The following is an 18,632-nucleotide window of genomic DNA, read 5'->3' on the forward strand; positions in this document are numbered from 1 at the left end:
ACTAATACTGATTTACAAACAAGGTTAAATTTAGATTAAGGATTTAAGATACATTGCATATTTACTTGTTTTATTATTTTTTCATAAGTCCTCTCACACTGATATATCCTTTTTTCCTCCTCAACTTCCTTATCAGACATCGTCTCTCAAACCCTTCTCTCTTTGGGACAAATTGTTCAAGAAAACAGCAAGGGTTGAAACCTTTATATAGTAATGGTCAAGATGCTCAACCGTCTTGACTGTTGTTCTACATCGCCACTCGTAAAAAGAGAGGAGAAATTGTTATCTGGCCCGCCGTTTCTTCTCTCTTACACCTTCGAACGCATATCTTGTGCTAATCGAGATGGAAGTTGAGATATAGGCTAGTGCAAGAGTTAAACACTTACCAAAAGGAAAAGATATACTTCTTCTTAGAAAAATGCACTCCGTTACCTTTTATAATTATGTTTCTTAGACAACTTAACCTATGTCGTTTTTATTCATCAACTGTCACCCACAAGATTTTCTCATCGCACAACTTAATGTACATTGTCAAAATCTAATATATTTGTACGGCCATAATATATTTGATCCTTAACCTAAAAACTGCTTCCATAAACCATGGAAAATTGGTTTCAACGTGAAATTCTTGAATTGTTATTATTTTATCCTTTTGGTAGAAAAGTTGACTGTATTTTGCCAATCGACTTATCTTCTTTCACACATGTTGCTTTTCAACCCTCAATTCCATGAACAAAGACCAACCACCAATTTGTCAATTTTCAGCACTAATCATAGATGTTTTAATTGATTACTTGATTATTTGCATCAAAATTCTCACTAAATTAGTTCTAAAGAAACTTTCATTCAACGGGGATAAACATTATTTGTGAAAAAGAGCCGAGGAAATGAAAGGGGTATATCCGCGCTAAGGGTAAGTTATTTTAGTTAGGCACTTGAAAAAGTAACATGAAGGGTTATATCCTCCAGATGCAATGTCTCATAACTTCGTTCTTTTTCCTCTCAAACTGTCAAAGGTTTATCCTCTTTCAACATCATTCACTTTTATGCACCCCTTAGTAAACCAGATTAAGGAGCTCATTAGAAACCATGCTGAGGATGGCTTACTTGTATTATCAAATACCTTTTGTTAGAAATTAACTTGTGCTATGAACCCAAATAATGTGTATGAACTGCAGATTTTGATGTTTCGTCATAATTTTCTCTCTTCCTTACTGGTTCCTATAGACAATGATTTGCTAGTGTAGTGTTTGAATCCTTCCTTTTCTTATTTACAAGTCTTGAAAATATTTTCCAGGAATATATGGCCTTAATAAAACGGATGGAAGCCTTGAAACAGGAGCTTGAGGCTGAGAAACTGAAGTGCAGCGTTCAATAGGTTAGTATATCATCAAGGGTCAAAAGATTCAGCCCATATGCTCTCAACCGCGAAACACACCCCATAAGTACTCCCGTTTGAAAGTTTTTAGCTTCATTGGTTACTTAAACCATCAAAGGCTTATTTTTGGACGTGATGCATGTGCACCCTTACAGTTCTTAATTCATGCTGCTTTCCGGGAAACTGAGGTATTCGGGTAATGACTGCTTTTCTTCTACTAAATATACAATGATTTTTTCTGTTTTGCATCTTACTTATCTTCGTGATCGGGAGCCAATGTAAATTGTTCAACCTTGAATGTACCATTTTCTTTGCCTTGTAAAATTCCTTCTTGTAATAGATCTCCACGGTTTTTCAAAGTGTAATTCATTTATTTGGAAGATGTGAAATTCTGGATATCCGGGTGTCTGTTCATAACTTAATATGGCTTTATTTCAAAGTTCTATTATTGTTAAATACTAATGGTAATTTTGTCTATTTGTTTTTTTGTTAAAGATTTTTTATAAAATAAAAACTGGATAAACAGTTTTGTCTATCTGATTCACTTCCAAGAAATGTGCAGCTTTAACATGTTTACCATACTGTACTAGATAGTCAAGCATTCACACAGGAGTAATTAGCCACTTATTACCACTAAATACAATTACTACTTAAGACAATTGCTTCTCTGCTATTGTGCTGCAATCTTTCCCTACATGAAGAATTCTTGTTCTCCGGGGGTCGTGGAGCTCTCGGGTTCTGCAGGGTTACTTCTCAGGTCATAGAGAAATCTTGTTATTGTCTGCACTAACACTTCATTGTCCTCCTGTTGACTTTCTGGTGCAGGAGCAGTTGTAGAATACTGTCATGCGTGAAACCAAGGAAGAACAAGTACTTAATCGCATTGCATATTAGCATGCACCAATTAAGATTTAGAAGATAAACTAATCGAAATTAGCCAAGAGATCTTATTGAAGATACCTTTCGTCGCTGAGGCAGTTTGCTCCCAGTGTCCATCATCCCAATCAGCTCCTCAAACTGAAGAACAGAGATTAAACCGAAGATTAAATCGTAATCAAAACTTAGGTGAGTGTGTATAAAAATGGAACAAACCCGTCTTTCCAAAAAAGAAAAAAAAGAAGAAAGGATGCCCGAATCGGTAATTATCTGACTAACACTGATTCACAAACAAGGTTAAGGTTAGATTTAAGGATTTAAGGTACATTGCATACTCTACCTGTTTTACAATTTTTTCACAAGTCCTTGCACACTTATATAGCCTTTTTTCCTCCTCAACTTCCTTATTAGACGTAGTCTCTCAAACCCTTCTCTCTTTGGGACAAATTGTTCAGGAAAACAGCGAGGGTTGATACCTATATATAGTAAGGGTCAGGGTGCTCAAAGAGCCAGTTAGTCATAGTTTCTTAAACCTTACACCGCCGATACTGACAGTCTTGATTGTTGTTTTACGCCGCCACTCGCAAAAAGTGAGAAGATGCCATTATCTAGCCCGCCGTTTCTTTTCTCTTACATTTTCGAACGCTAATCTTGTGCTAATCACACACGGCAGTTGAGAGATAGGCTAATGTAAGAGTTAAACATTTACCAAAAAGAAAAGATATACGTTTTAGAAAAATGCACTCCATTACTTGTTATAATTATATTTCTTGAACAACTTAACGTATGTTGTTCTTATTCATCAACCGTCACCATGAGATTTTAACATTACACAACATATGGTGTCGAAATCTAATGTATATGTATGGGCTTAATGTAATTTTCCTAAGAATAATTTAGGAAGTGGATGCATAATTATCTGGTCATTAACCTAAAAAATGCTTCCATATATACCGTGGAAAATTGGTTTTAACGTGGAATTCATGAATTGTGATTATCTTTTTGAAAGAAAAACTACTGATTTTGATTGTATTTTGTCAATCGAATTGTCTTCTTTCACACCTGTTGCATTTCAACCGCTAGTTCCATGGACAAAGACCAACAACCCTTTTCTCATTTCAACACTAATCATAAATGCTTTAGCAAATTACATGATTATCCGCATCAAAACTCTCAATACGAAAGTAATTCTAAAAAATCTTTCATGCAACAGAGATATAAAAAGAAGAGAGGAAAGGACCATGGCACTTGAAGAAAGTAACATGACCCTTATACCGTAAATGTGTATATACCCCTTTTTATCTTTTCCTCTGCTTTTTCTCAAAGATAATGTATATTTCCATTACATGAAAGTTTCTTTAGAATTACTTTATTAACAATTGTGATGTGAATAAACCTTTATTTTGGAAAATGACGTAGGGGTTGTTTTTATTTTACCATACAATTGAGGGTTGAAATGCAACGTGTGAAAGAAGACAAGTCAATTGGCAAAATACAATCACTAGCTTTTGTTTCAAAGGGATAAAGTAATCATAGTTTATGATTTCCATATTGAAACCAATTTTCATGGTTTATGGAAGCATTTTCAGGTTAAGGACTCAATCTCTTAAATCATTTTTAAAAGGAGTACATTAAGCCCATACATAAATATCAAATTTTGACATCGTACATTAAATTGTGCAATGAACAAATCACATGGACAATGATTGATGAATAAAAATGACGTACCTTTAAGTTGTTCAAGAAATGAAGTTCATTTTTCTAAGAAGATATATATCTTCTTTTTTTGGAAGTGTTTAACTCTCCTATATCTCTATATTTGTGTGAGATTAATAGATTTGGTAATTTCTTACACAATCTGTTAAACTTAGGGGTGGTTAGGTATGGGATCCCAAATCAAAAATGGGATTCCGAATCCTAAATCGAAAATTTTCGGGACAGGAATTTGAAGATCAATCCCAAACCAAAATTTCGGTATTCTTGAAATATTTTTCGGTATTTCAAGATGGATCGGGATTGGATTTTCGGTTTTGGGTTTTTGGCCTGGCTAATATTTGGGCTTAGGGCCTAAAATTTTATTCTGCAATTTCATATTAATTGATATTTAAGCTTTTTACCTTATACCAATTTGAAATTTCAAACCAATTTCATACCAATTCATTCATTCTATGTTCCAAAGTTCCAAACTACTCAATTTCTACTTCTATTTCTAATATAGTCTATTATCAAACTACTTAAATTCAACATTCAACATGCATGCAACCAAAATAAATAAATATATTTTTCGTATCGGTTCAGGATTCCCGAACCATTGAATATGTAATCCCGATTTCCGTACCAAAAGGTTCGGGATTTGTTCAGTATAGATCCCAAAAATTTTGGTATATCGGTTTGGGAATTTTTCGGTATGGTATCATAATTTTTTTGGTTTGGTTTGAGATTTTCGAGAAAAATTTCCAGCCCTACTGAAAGGACATGAACATAATTGTTTTGGGACAACATTTTAACTCATCGCGTCATTATCGGGTCACACGTTAAGAACTCGTTCTTAACGGGTTTACACATGGGTAACCCTATTTAAACTCTATAAGAAAAAAAAGTTAGTTTGATAATTTAAACTACTAAAAAAAAACTACTATAATAGTCATAGTATTTAATCTCACATAAGTAAGATTAAAAAATTTCAAAGCACATTAAAAGTACCAAAATTTGAAAATACTAAAGCACACTACAAAATTCATAATAATTAATTTACAAGTGTGGAAAATGTACAAAAATATGTAACACTCATGATTGCATCCTCTACTCTTTGAAGATGGGTACATTGTTGTTTGGATTTTTAAAACCCTACTAACCCTCTTGAAAAGAATACGCAATTGCATCATCGACACTTAGACGACAATTACATCATTGTTTAGATTTTTAAAACACTCCAAATGTTAGATCCCACATCGCCTAGAGGAGAGGATCCTCTATGCCTTATATGTACATGCTCCCCTCCCTATAGCACGAGGCTTTTTTGGGGATTCACTAGCTTTGGATTCCATCAGAACTCCAAAGTTAAGTGAGTTCGGGCGAGAGCATTCCTAAGATGGGTGACCCACTGGGAAGTTCTCGTGTGAGTTTCCAGAAACAAAGCTGTAAGGGTGTGGTTGGGGCCCAAAGCGGACAATATCGTGCTCCGGCAGAGTCGAGCCCGGGATGTGGTGGAGCCCGGGTCGGGATGTGACAATTTGGTATCAGAGTCAATCCCTAGCCAGAAGTGTGCCGACGAGGACGTCGGGCCCCTAAAGGGGGTGGATTGTGAGATCCCACATCACTCAGGGACGTCGGGCCCCTAGCCAGAAGTATGCCTTATATGTACATGCTCCCCTCCCTATAGCACGAGGTCTTTTGGGGACTCACTGACTTCGGATTCCATTGGAATTCTGAAGTTAAGCGAGTTCGGGTGAGAGCATTCCCAAGACGGGCGATCCACTGAGAAGTTCTCGTGTGAGTTTCTAAAAACAAAACCGTGAGGGCGTGGTTGGGGCCCAAAGCGGATAATATCGTGATACAGCGGAGTCGAGCCTAGGATGTGGTGGAGCCTGGGTCAGGATGTGACACCAAAACCCTCATGAATAGTGTTTATTGTTTGAGTGCAAAATTAATAAAAATTCATAATAATTAGTTTAGAAGTGTGAAAAATGTAAAAATAATATACAATCACTCGTAACGAGAAATTTTAAAACATGATGGAAGCCTTGAAACACGAACTTGAGGCTGAGAAGCTGAAGTGCAACGTTCAATAGGTTATCATATCATCAAGGGTCAAAAGATTCAGCAAAACCAAATTCACCGCATTTTTTTCATTTTGTCCAACTCCAATCCGTAAGCTCTCAACCACGAAACACCCCATAAGCACTCCAGTTTAAAGGTTTTTTCTTTTAGCTTCATTGGTTACTTAAACCATCAAAGACATATTTTTGAACGTGATGCATGTGCCCCCTTACAGCTCTTAATTCATGCTGCTTTCCGGGAAACTGAGGTATTTGGGGAATGACTGCTTTTCTTCTACTAAATATACAATGATTTTTTCTGTTTTGCACCTTACTTATCTTCATGATCAGGAGCCAATGTAAATTGTTTAACCTTGAATGTACCATTTTCTATTTCTTGTAAAATTCCTTGTTGTAATAGATCTCCTCGATTTTATAAAGCGTGTAAATCATTTAGTTGAAAGATGTGAAATTCTGGATGTCCGAGTGTCTGTTCGTAACCTCGTATGGCTTTATTTCAAAGTTCTATTATTGTTATATAATAATGGTAATTTTCCCATTTGTTTTTTTGTTAAAGTTTTATAAAAAATAAAAACTGGATAAAGAGTTTTGTCTATCTGATGCCCTTCCAAGAAATGTGTAGCTATTACATGTTTACCATGCTGTACTAGATAGTCAAGCATTCTCATAAAGTAATTAGCCACTTATTACCACTAAATACGGTTACTACTTAAGATAATTGCTTCTCTGCTAGTCTGCTGCAATCTTTCCATACATGAAGCGAACTAGTTTCGATCTCCGGGGGTTGTGGAGCTCTCGGGTTCTGCAGGGTTAGTTCTCAGGTCATAGAGAAATCTTGTTATTTTCTGCACTAACACTTCATTGTCCTCCTGTTGACTTTCTGGGGCAGGAGCAGTTTTTGATTTCTGTCATGCATGAAACCAAAGAAGAACAGGAACTTAATCGCATTGCGTATTAGCATGCACATAATTAAGTAAGATTTAGAAGATAAGCTAATAGAAATTAGCCAAGAGATCTTACGGATGGTACCTTTTGTCGCTTAGGCAGTTTGCCCCCAGTGTCCATCATCTCAACCAGCTCATCAAACTGAAGAACAGAGATTAAACCGAAGATTAATCGTAACCAAAACTTAGGTCTAGTATGTATAAAAATGGAACAAACCCGTCGTTCCAAAATAGAAGAAAGGATGCTCGAAATGGTAATTATCTGACTAATACCGATTTACAAACAAGGTTAAGTTTAGATTAAGGATTTAAGATACATTGCATACTGTACCTGTTTTCCTCCTCAACTTCCTTATGTCACGGGATGACTCTTTAAGCCTTCCGCCCGTGCGGCACTTAGACTTGAAACCTCGATGAACAAGCTAAGTAAGCCTTTGAAGCCTCGCTTCCCCGGATTGAATCACAAAGAAAGCTAAGATAGCTTGGAGAATGCTAAGATCACTTTAGAAGATGGGAGAATGGAAGTTTTGTATTGAAACTTTGGAGAGCTTTACAATTGCTTACAACTCTTGGATGCTTTGGCCAAATGGCCTTGCCTCCTATTTATAGGCCTAAGTAACCTCCTCAATGGAGGGTTCTAGAATTCCCTACTTACATCCAAAAATATCTAGAATAGTTCTAGATACAACTTGCCTAATCTAGATTGTTCTAGTTGAGGCTTGAATATGTACACTTGTGTGGATTGTTCCGGAATGCCCTAGATTATCTTGAACGCTCCGCCATGTTCTTGATTTCTCCGGGATGTTCCGGAAGCTTCCATGAAGACAAGGCTTTATGGGCTTAGATAAATGATGTCTTGGGCATTTTCTTTGTTTGTGACTTATGGCCCGTGACATCCTCCCCCACTTAAGCCGTCGACGTCCTCGTCGACTCTTGCCTCTCGAATGTATTAATCAAGTCCTTATATTGCCATAAGGACGTCTCCTTCTCCCATGTCGCTTCGGAGTATGGTAGCCCTTTCCATTTGACAAAGTACTCCACATGCTTTGGTTGTCTTGGTCGCACCACGACACGCTTGGCTTCGATGCTCTCCACTTCTTTGTCAAATGCCTCCGTCATCAAAGGGGGTGCTCGATGAGACTCACCTCGGCTTGGTTCCTCATTGTCTGCATGATAAGGCTTCAAGTTGCTCACATGGAACACCGGGTGGAACTTGAGACGGGGTGGGAGTTCCACGACATAAGCGGCTTTGCCAACCTTCTTGATGATAGGGAATGGTCCCTCATATTTCCGCAACAAGCTCTTGTGCAAGCCACGAGTACTCTTGTGTTGAGACGCATTAAGCTTCACAAAGACTTGGTCGCCGGTTTGGAACTCCACATTCCTTCGCTTACGATCCGCCCATTTCTTCATCTTCTTTGAAGCCTTCTCCAAATGAGCTCGAGCAAGTTCGTGGGCTAATTGCCACTCCTTAGCGGTTTTGAAAGCGGCTGGACTATTCCCCGTGTAGCCAGTCGCGACCGTGTTCGGGGTCAAGGGTTGTTGCCCTATAGCCAACTCGAACGGACTTTTTCCCGTCGACTCCGAACGTTGCAAGTTATAAGAGAATTGGGCAACATCAAGTAACTTAGCCCAATCTCGTTGATTGGCACTAACATAGTGCCGCAAATAAGTCTCTAACAATGCATTAACCCGCTCCGTTTGTCCATCAGTTTGGGGATGAAAAGCGGTGGAGAAGTCTAACTTTGAGCCAAGTAGCTTGAAGAGCTCCTTCCAAAATCTACCCGTGAAGCGAGCATCTCGATCACTGACTATGCTCCTCGGAACTCCCCAATACTTCACCACGTGCTTTAGAAACAAGCGTGCAGCTACTTCGGCTGTGCACTCCACCGGTGCGGGTATGAAAGTGGCATACTTGGTGAATCTATCGACCACGACGAAGATAGATCCACATCCATCAGACTTGGGCAAGTGTGTGATGAAATCCATGGTTAAACACTCCCATGGTCTTGATGGGGTGGGAAGCGGTTCCAACAGTCCTCCCGGTTGCCTTTGTTCCACTTTGTCTTGTTGGCACACAAGACAAGTCTTCACGTATGAATCTACATCGTCCCGCATTTGTGGCCAATAATAAGCATCGCTCACCAAAGCCAACGTGCGGTGAGTGCCAGGATGTCCTGCCCACATTGAGTCATGGCACTCCTTCAGGATTTCTTTCCTTAAGCTTCCCCACTTTGGGACGTAGACCCGCTTGCCCTTGGTGTATAGCAAGCCGTCCTCAAGCCAAAACCTTCTTGTCTTCCCCTCCTTGACAAACTCCACAATGTTCTTGGCTTGGACGTCATGTGATAAACCTTCTCGGACACGGCCCAAGAGATGGCTTTGCGGCTTGAGTACCGTAGCCATTAACTCTACTCGTCTACTTAGAGCATCGGCCACCACGTTCTCCTTTCCTTGCTTGTACTCTAGCTTGTAATCAAACTCCGCCAAGAACTCTTGCCACCTTGCTTGCTTAGGTGTGAGCTTTTGTTGGGTTTGAAAGTAGCTAGTGGCAACGTTGTCCGTCTTGATGATGAAGGAAGTACCAAGCAAGTAATGCCTCCAAACTCTAAGGCAATGGACGATGGCGGTCATCTCCTTTTCATGGGTCGTGTACCTCTTCTCGGCATTGTTTAGCTTGCGACTTTCATAGGCTATCGGATGTCCCTCTTGCATCAACACTCCACCTATGGCAAAGTCGGAAGCATCAGTGTGCAACTCGAATGGCTTACTAAGGTCGGGCAACCTTAGTACAGGTTCCTCCATTAGGGCCTTCTTCAACCTCTCAAAGGCCTCTTGACACCTGTCCGTCCATTCCCATGCCTTGTTCTTCTTAAGAAGGTCTGTTAAGGGTGCCGCTATAGCTGAGTACCCTTTAATGAATCTCCGATAGTAGTTGGCTAGCCCCAGAAAGGATCGTAGTGTTGGTACCTTGGTCGGCGGTTCCCACTCTTGAATGGCCTTGATCTTGCCCTTTTCCATCATAAGTTTCCCCTCCTTTATCTTGTGGCCAAGAAATTCTACTTCTTGTGTGGCGAAGGAGCATTTCTCCTTCTTGACATAGAGTTCATGTTCCCGAAGGGTCTTGAACACTATGCGCAAGTGCTTGACGTGCTCCTCCAATGTCTTGCTATAGATAACAATATCATCAATGTAAACAACGACAAACTTGTCAAGATAAGGATGGAATACCTTGTTCATCAATGTGCAGAATGTTGCAGGGGCATTGGTCAGACCAAATGGCATGACTTTATACTCGAACGATCCATATCTGGTCACCATCGCCGTCTTCGATTCGTCTCCAGGGGCTATCCTCACTTGGTAGTATCCCGATCGAAGATCTAACTTTGTGAAGTACCTTGCTTCACCAAGTTGATCGAATAAGTCGACGATCAACGGGAGTGGGTACTTGTTCTTGATGGTAATCTTGTTTAATGCTCGATAGTCGATGCACAACCTTAGGCTACCTTCTTTCTTGCGTTGGAACAAAACGGGCGCACCATATGGGGATTTGGAGGGTTGGATGTAGCCAGCATCAAGTAGCTCGTTGAGTTGCTTCCTCAATTCCTCCAATTCGGGTGGCGACATCCTATAAGGTGATTTGGAGGGAGGCTTAGCACCAGGCTCCAACTCAATCGCATGGTCGACCTCTCTCCTTGGTGGCAACTTCTTTGGCAGTTCCTTAGGCATCACGTCCGCGAACTCCATAAGGACTGCTTCCACTTGTTTCGGCAAAGGCCCGTACTTCTCCTCCCCTTCATTCAACATTAGGGTTGCAAGAAATGTGGCCTCGCCTTTCTTCCAGGACTTGGCAAATTGCATTGCCGACAAGTGCTGGGTACACTTCTTGGCTTGCCTCTCCAATGGCACCAGGCAAGGTTGTCTTCCTTCGTCCAAGATACAGAAAATATTGTAGAAGGGAATGGGAAAGGCTCGTACCTTGTCCATGAACTCTAACCCAATGACTACGCCATAGTCGTCCATCTTGACAATGGTGAAGTCGATCTTTCCCTTCCATGCGCCAATGTCTACTTGTACATTGCGCGCAATTCCGACGATGGGGGTGGCAGCGGAATTTACCTTCTTCACGCTACCGGGCTCCTTTGTGACTCGGAGGCCAAGCCTTATAGCTTCCTCCGACGTCATGAAGTTGTGGGTTGCTCCCGTGTCCACCAACACACGCGTCGTCTTGTCACCAGTCTTGACGTCGACGAACAATGATCCTCCCTCAACTTGAGCCTTAGGTTGTGGAAGGGTTGTTTGGATGGCATTCAGCAGACGGATGCATCCCATCCTTGCATCGTTACTCTCCTCGCCCTTGTCCTCCTTGAAAGCTATGGCCTTAAGGGCGTTCTTTTGTGGGCAATCTCGCATCATGTGAGGGCCGTTGCATAAGTAACAAGAGGGTTGCCAAGACTTACCCTTGCCTTTGTCATGCTTATCGGCTTTCTTCTCCTTCGGTTTGCTTGTCTCAGCCCCTTTGCTTGTCTCAGCCTTATCATTCGGCTTATGTGCTCCCCCACTTTTCTCATGGTTACCCCTCTTCCCCGTGGACTTGGAATCACCTTGGTGGCTTGATCTAAACTCAATCAAGGATTCGGCGGCGGCAATGGCATCAGACAATGTTTGCACGTGCCTTCTTTGTAGTTCGAGTTTTGCCCAATTTTGCAGTCCACTCATGAAGTACATGAGCTTGTCTTCCTCTAGCATGTTGGGCACCTCGAATAGCAAACTCACGAAGGTGTTGACGTAGTCTTTGACACTCCCCGTTTGCTTGAGCCACCTTAGTTTCTCCTTGGCTTCGTACTTGGCATTTTGGGGATAGAAGTGCAACATAAGATCTTTCTTAAATTCATCCCAAGTGGTGAGGGAGAACGTACCTTGTTCAATCTCCATGCTCCGGCGACGCCACCACATAAGGGCATTGTCAGCTAAGAACATGGTTGCCGTTGCGATTTTGGACTCTTCATCTTCAAGCTTCAGGTACTTGAAGTATCGCTCCACGTTCCACACGAATGTGTCGAGCTCCTTTGCTTCCCTTTTCCCATTATAGGATTTGGGTTTAAAGGAGTCGATTACCTTGGAGTCCAACGCCTTGATTTCCCTCGGCCCTTGCACGAATTGCTTCACAATTGCTTCTTTGCAAAACGCCACATCTCCCTTAAGTTCTTTTGTGTCTTTTATCTCCTCTTGAAGCGCCACAAGCCTTGCCTCCATGTTGTCAAGGTGAACCTGGACTTCCCTCCGCATCTTGTCGGCCATGGTATTGAGGGCGCCAAGGAGCTCATCTCGTAGCCCTTCCACCAAGCCACGTAGTTCATCCTTACCATCTTCCACCATGGTTTGAATTTCCTCCTTGTCGACAATGTCCTCATCAAGTCGAGTATCGAACTCGAGTATGGTTCGTTCCACCTTCTCGAGTCGCTCCTCCATGGTCTCCATTGATGCTTGCAAGTCCTTTAACTTTGGCTTGCTCTTGGCAACATCTTGGACCTCGACAGTACGCTCCCTTGGGTCGGAGACTCTGGACACCATCTCTCCACTTGCCATATCTTACTTTCCTTCAAGTGATTCACGAGCTTGGCTCTGATACCAGCTGTCACGGGATGACTCTTTAAGCCTTCCGCCCGTGCGGCACTTAGACTTGAAACCTCGATGAACAAGCTAAGTAAGCCTTTGAAGCCTCGCTTCCCCGGATTGAATCACAAAGAAAGCTAAGATAGCTTGGAGAATGCTAAGATCACTTTAGAAGATGGGAGAATGGAAGTTTTGTATTGAAACTTTGGAGAGCTTTACAATTGCTTACAACTCTTGGATGCTTTGGCCAAATGGCCTTGCCTCCTATTTATAGGCCTAAGTAACCTCCTCAATGGAGGGTTCTAGAATTCCCTACTTACATCCAAAAATATCTAGAATAGTTCTAGATACAACTTGCCTAATCTAGATTGTTCTAGTTGAGGCTTGAATATGTACACTTGTGTGGATTGTTCCGGAATGCCCTAGATTATCTTGAACGCTCCGCCATGTTCTTGATTTCTCCGGGATGTTCCGGAAGCTTCCATGAAGACAAGGCTTTATGGGCTTAGATAAATGATGTCTTGGGCATTTTCTTTGTTTGTGACTTATGGCCCGTGACACTTATTAGACGTAGTATCTCAGACCGTTCTCTCTTCGGGACAAATTGTTCAAGGAAACAGCAAGGGTTGAAACCTATATATAGTAATGGTCAAGGTGCTCAGAGCAAGTTAGTCGTGGTTGCTTAAACCTTACACCGCCGTTATCAACTGTCTTGACTATTGATCTACGCCGCCGCTCGAAAAAAGGGAGAAGATACCATTATGAGGCCCGCTGTTTCATCTCTCTTATACTTTGGAATGCTAATCTCGTGCTAATCACACACGGAAGTTGAGATATAGGCTAACGTAAGAGTTAAACATTCGCCAAAAAGAAAAGATATACATCTTCTTAGAAAATTGCACTCTGTTACTTATTATAATTATATTTCTTGAACTTAACGTACGTTATTCTTATTCAACCGTCGCCCATGAGATTTTTACATTACACAACTTAACGTACGGTGTCGAAATCTAATATATATGCATGAACATAACGTAATTTTTCTAAGAACAATTTAGGAGATGGAAGCATAATTTTTCTTTTTTTTTTTTTTTTTTTTGGTTTTTGTCCTGAACAAACGATATTATCTACATGGGTGAGGGCAGGGGTGTACGGGTAAGTTATTTTAGTTGTAGGGTTTTGGGTTTAGGATGATAAAGCTATAAACTACGAGAGCAGTACTATTGCACCTGAAGAAAGTAAAATGAAGGGTGTGTATATACCCCTTTTTGTCCTTTCCTCTGTTTTTTCTCAAAGATAATATATATATTTTCATTACATGAAAGTTTCTTTAGACGTACTTTATTAACAGTTGTGATGCGAATAATTATGTTGCCAGCTAAAGGATCTATTTTGAAAAATTACAAAAGGATTGTTTTTATTTTACCATAAAATTAAGGGTTGAAATGCAGCAAGTGTGAAAGAAGACAAGCCAATTGGCAAAATACAATTAGTGGCCTTTGTTTCAAAAGGATAAAGTAATCATAGTTCATGAATTCCATATTGAAACCAATTTTCCATTGTTTATGGAAGTATTTTTAGGTCAAGGAACAAATAATTATACTTCAATCTCTTAAATTATTTTAAAAAGGAGTACATTAAGCCCATACATAAATATTAAATTTTGACATCGTATGTTAAATTGTTCAATGAGAAAATCACATGGACATCTTTCTACACCCAACCTAAATTTTAAAAGTGAATTGTCTTTTTTACCCTATTGCATAATTACAATCAAGTACAAAATGAAATTAACTATAAAATTAAAATTTATCACTAAACCTTCTCAATAATGAAACCCTATTATCACATCAAACCCTACTATCATGCAATTTTTATCTTACGTTCATTCTAACTAAAATTCTAAGACACTTTCATAGAGAAAAACATACTCTTCCTAACCTAAGGATGGTGATTTTGAAGTTTTGAATTCTCCAATTAAGGTATAAATCGATTTATGCAATTTTTTTTCTTTTGATTTCATTTTTTTTTTTTTTTGGTATTTAGGAACAAAATTAGCGCCTTCACTGTGGCGCATGCCTAAAAGATAAATCTAAGTTAAAGTTCGACAAAAAAAAAAAAAAAAAAAATCTAATTTAAAGTCGGTAATAAAAGAAAGGGCAAAAGACTGTTTACTACCATCGTGTTTCGTGGCTTTCAACATTTAGTACATCAAGTTTTTTTCGTCTTAGAGTCATACCTAAAGTGTAAATTTTGGGAAGTCTCATACATTCGTTAGTCAAACTGTTAAGTCTTTCATTAACTGTGACGTGGAGCCCATGCGGACAATGATTGGGCGCCACGTGTCATCCATGTGGAAATTAAAAAAAATTTTAAAAAAATTACACTATTAAAATAATTAATTAAATAAAAGTAAAAAAATAAAAAATAAAATAAATCCCCATATCCCCTTTGTCTTCCCCACCCCGATTCCCCTCCTTTCTCCCTCTGCACCTCTGCACATCCATCTTTCCCCCCTCCTCAAACTCAAACTCTGAAACACATAATCCATGGAAGATAGGAGATTCCTGCGTTTTTTCTCCCTTTCCCTCTACATAGGCCTAGTCCTCCTCTTCACTTGGTCCCACCTCCCTTACGCACTGCCCGAACATCTCCGACCTCCTCAACTGCACAACAAACTCCGCCTGGTGCTCCTCCAAAAACCGCATCCAATCCAAACCCCCTATCCCAACGCCTAGCCTTAAAGACCACAACTCTGACACCCCCACCACCTTCTCGACCCCCTCACTATCCAAGAACTCAACACCGTTTGCACCATCCTCAACTCCCACGCCCTCCCCTCCGTCGAGCTCCAGGAACCCGACAAGTCCTTCGTCCTCAGATGGAAGCACAACGACCCTCTCTTCCACAGAAAGGCCTCTATCGTCGCACGTGTCACAACAAGTCGCTCAGGGAGGGGGATCGAGGTGGGGAAGACAAAGGTGTAGAGGGATCTAGGGATCTAGGGATCTAGGGAGTGAGAGCGGATGTGCAGAGGTGTAGAGGGAGAAAGGAAGAGGATTGGGATGGGGAAGACAAAAGGGACCTGGGGAATTATTTTTTTTTTAAACTTTTATTTAATTAATTATTTTAATAGTTTATTTTTTTTTAATTTTTTAATGACACGTGGTGCCCAGTCATTGTCCACGTAAGTGCCATGTCATCAGTTAACGGAACATCAAACTGAAGAATATCGATTAAACCGAGGATTAATCGTAATCAAAACTTCGGTCTAGTATGTATAAAAATGGAACAAACCCGTCGTTCCAAAAAAGAAGGAAGGATGAAAGGATGCTCGAAGCGGTAATTATCTGACTAATACTGATTTACAAACAAGGTTAAATTTAGATTAAGGATTTAAGATACATTCCACACTCTACTTGTTTTACTATTTTTTTCAGAAGTCCTTGCACACTTATATAGCCTTCTTTCCTCCTCAACTTCCTCATTAGACATGGCCTCTCAAACCCTTTTCTCTTTGGGACAAATTGTTCAAGAAAACAGCCAGGGTTGAAACCTATATATAGTAACGGTCAAGGTGCTCAAAGAGCAAGTTAGTCATGGTTTCTTAAACCTTACACCACCCCTACCAACTGTCTTGGCTGTTGTTCTACGCTGCCACTCGTAAAAAAGGAGGAGATACTGTTATCTGGCCTGCCGTTTCTTCTTAATTGCTTGCACTTGTCAACGCTAATCTCATGCTAATCACACACAAAAATTGAGATACAGGCTAACATAAGAGTTAAACACTTACGAAAGAGGAAAGATATACATCTTCTTAGAAACATGCACTCTGTTACAGGTTACAATTATATTTTTCGAACAGCTGAACATACATTATTCTTATTCATCTACCATTGCCCATGAGATTTTTACATTACACAACTTAACGTTGGTGTCGAAATCTAATATATATGTATGGGCTTAATGTAATTTTTCTAAGAATAATTTAGGAGATGGAAGCATAATTATTTGGTCATTAACCTAAAAAATGCTTTCATATAAACCATGGAAAATTGGTTTCAATGTGGAATTTATGAATTGGGATTATCTTTTTGAAAGAAAAGCTACTGATTGTATTTGCCAAACGAATTGCCTTCTTTCACACCTGTTGCATTTCAACCGCTGATTCCATGAACAAAGACCAACAACCCTTTTGTCATTTTCAACATTAATCATAGATGCTTTAACAGATTACATGATTATCCGCATCAAAACTTTCACTAATAAAGTAATTCTAAAGGGTCTTTCATGCAACAGATATATACAAAGAACAGAGGAAAGGACCTGGGTAAATCCGCATACGGGTAAGTTATTTTAGTTGTAGGGTTTTGGGTTTAGGATGATAACACTATCAACTATGAGAGCAGTAGTATTGCACTTGAAGAAAGTAGCATGAAGGGTGTGTATATACCCTTTTTTGTCATTTCCTTTGATTTTTCTCAAAGATAATGTATATTTTCATTATACGAAAGTTTCTTTAGAACTACCTTATTAACAGTTGTGATGCGAATAATCATGTAGTCAGTTAAAGGATCTACTTTGAAAAATACAAAAGGGTTGGAATTGAGGGTTGGAATGCAGCAAGTGTGAAAGAAGACAAGTCAATTGGCAGAATATAATCAGTAGCTTTTGTTTCAAAAGGATAAAGTAATCATAGTTTATGAATTTCATATTAAATCCAATTTTCCATGGTTTATGGAAGCATTTTTGGGTTAAGGACTCAATCTCTTAAATTATTTTAAAAAGAAGTACATTAAGCCCATACATAAATATTAAATTTTGACATTGTACATTAAAATGTGCAATGAGAAAATCACATGGACACTGATTGATGAATAAAAATGACGTACCTTTAAGTTGTTTAAGCAATATAATTATAATTGTGATGTAGTGCATGTTACTAAGTTGTAAGTGTTTAAATCTCCTATATCTCTATTTTTGTGTGAGATTAATAGACTTGTCTCTCGGCTGGATGTTGGTCTAGCCTACCACGAGGATTCCGTATCCAACAGCCCAACCTAAAAAAAGGGCATAAAAACTCCTTGTCTAGGTTGGAGCTGGGGATAGCACACATGAGTTTATGAGGTATTTGATTGTGAAATTGTGGTGGGTTTCTCAGATTTGTGAGCTGAAATGTCTGCAGAGTACCAGATTTTGAAGGAAAAAATGTTTGAAGTAGATCGGGAATCTTTGCTCCACTCTTTTGCATTTCCGTTCCGCTGTCTGCGTTCTTCTTCGTGTCCGTTCGTATCGCCAAGCTGGTCGACGCCAACTGTAATGGTTGAAAATAGGGGGCCAACCAAGACCCTACCCTAAACTCAACCCAACTAATCAGAGCACATGACTTAGAAAAATATAAATGGTTAACATGATAGATTAGCTATGATGGCTACACGATTTGTTAACGCGATCTGAAACGACACAAAAATAAGGAGTTTGAGTCAACACGCTAACTAATCGGGTCGTTATCGATCACACGTTAAGAACTCTTAATAACGGACTCTTAACAGGTTTACCCGCGGATAACCCATTTCAACTCTATAAGAAAAAAAAAATTAGTTTGATAATTTTAAATTACTAAAAAACCTTACTACAATAGCCATAGTATTTAATCTCACATAAGTGAGATTAAAAAATTTCAAAGCACATGTGAGATTAAATAATTTCAAAGCACATTAATAATACCAAAATTTAATACAATTTACAAGTGTGGAAATTGTAAAAAAAAAATGCAAACGCTCGTGATCTCATCTTTTATGCTTTGATGATGATGATGATGGTGGGTACGTCATCGATTGAATTTTTAAATCCTACAAATCCTCTTGAACAACGTGTTTATAGGAGGGTTTAAAATAAATAAAAATTCATAAAAATAATGTAAAAGTGTGAAAAATGTGAAAAGAATATCCAAATGCTCATGATTGCATCATCTACGCTTAGATGATGGTTACATCGTCGTATAGTTTTTTTCAAACCCTCCAAACCCTAATGAATAGT

At 39.4% G+C, this 18,632-nt stretch overlaps 1 protein-coding gene across 1 annotated transcript; it reads right to left on the minus strand.

Annotated features, from left to right (window-relative positions):
- Nucleotides 1-7,849: 7,849 nt before the first annotated feature.
- LOC137710036 (uncharacterized) lies at nt 7,850-12,756 on the minus strand. The gene is made up of 2 exons (XM_088680765.1): nt 10,542-12,756; nt 7,850-8,483 (listed from the first exon to the last, which is right to left on the minus strand). Exons 1-2 carry the CDS (start codon nt 12,564-12,566, stop codon nt 7,884-7,886), a joined length of 2,625 nt encoding a protein of 874 aa, XP_088536891.1. The 5' UTR covers nt 12,567-12,756; the 3' UTR covers nt 7,850-7,883.
- Nucleotides 12,757-18,632: the final 5,876 nt, after the last annotated feature.

This window comes from Pyrus communis, chromosome 12 (assembly GCF_041283825.1).
Source record: "Pyrus communis isolate YQ-2024b chromosome 12, ASM4128382v1, whole genome shotgun sequence".
Classification (NCBI taxonomy): domain Eukaryota; kingdom Viridiplantae; phylum Streptophyta; class Magnoliopsida; order Rosales; family Rosaceae; genus Pyrus; species Pyrus communis.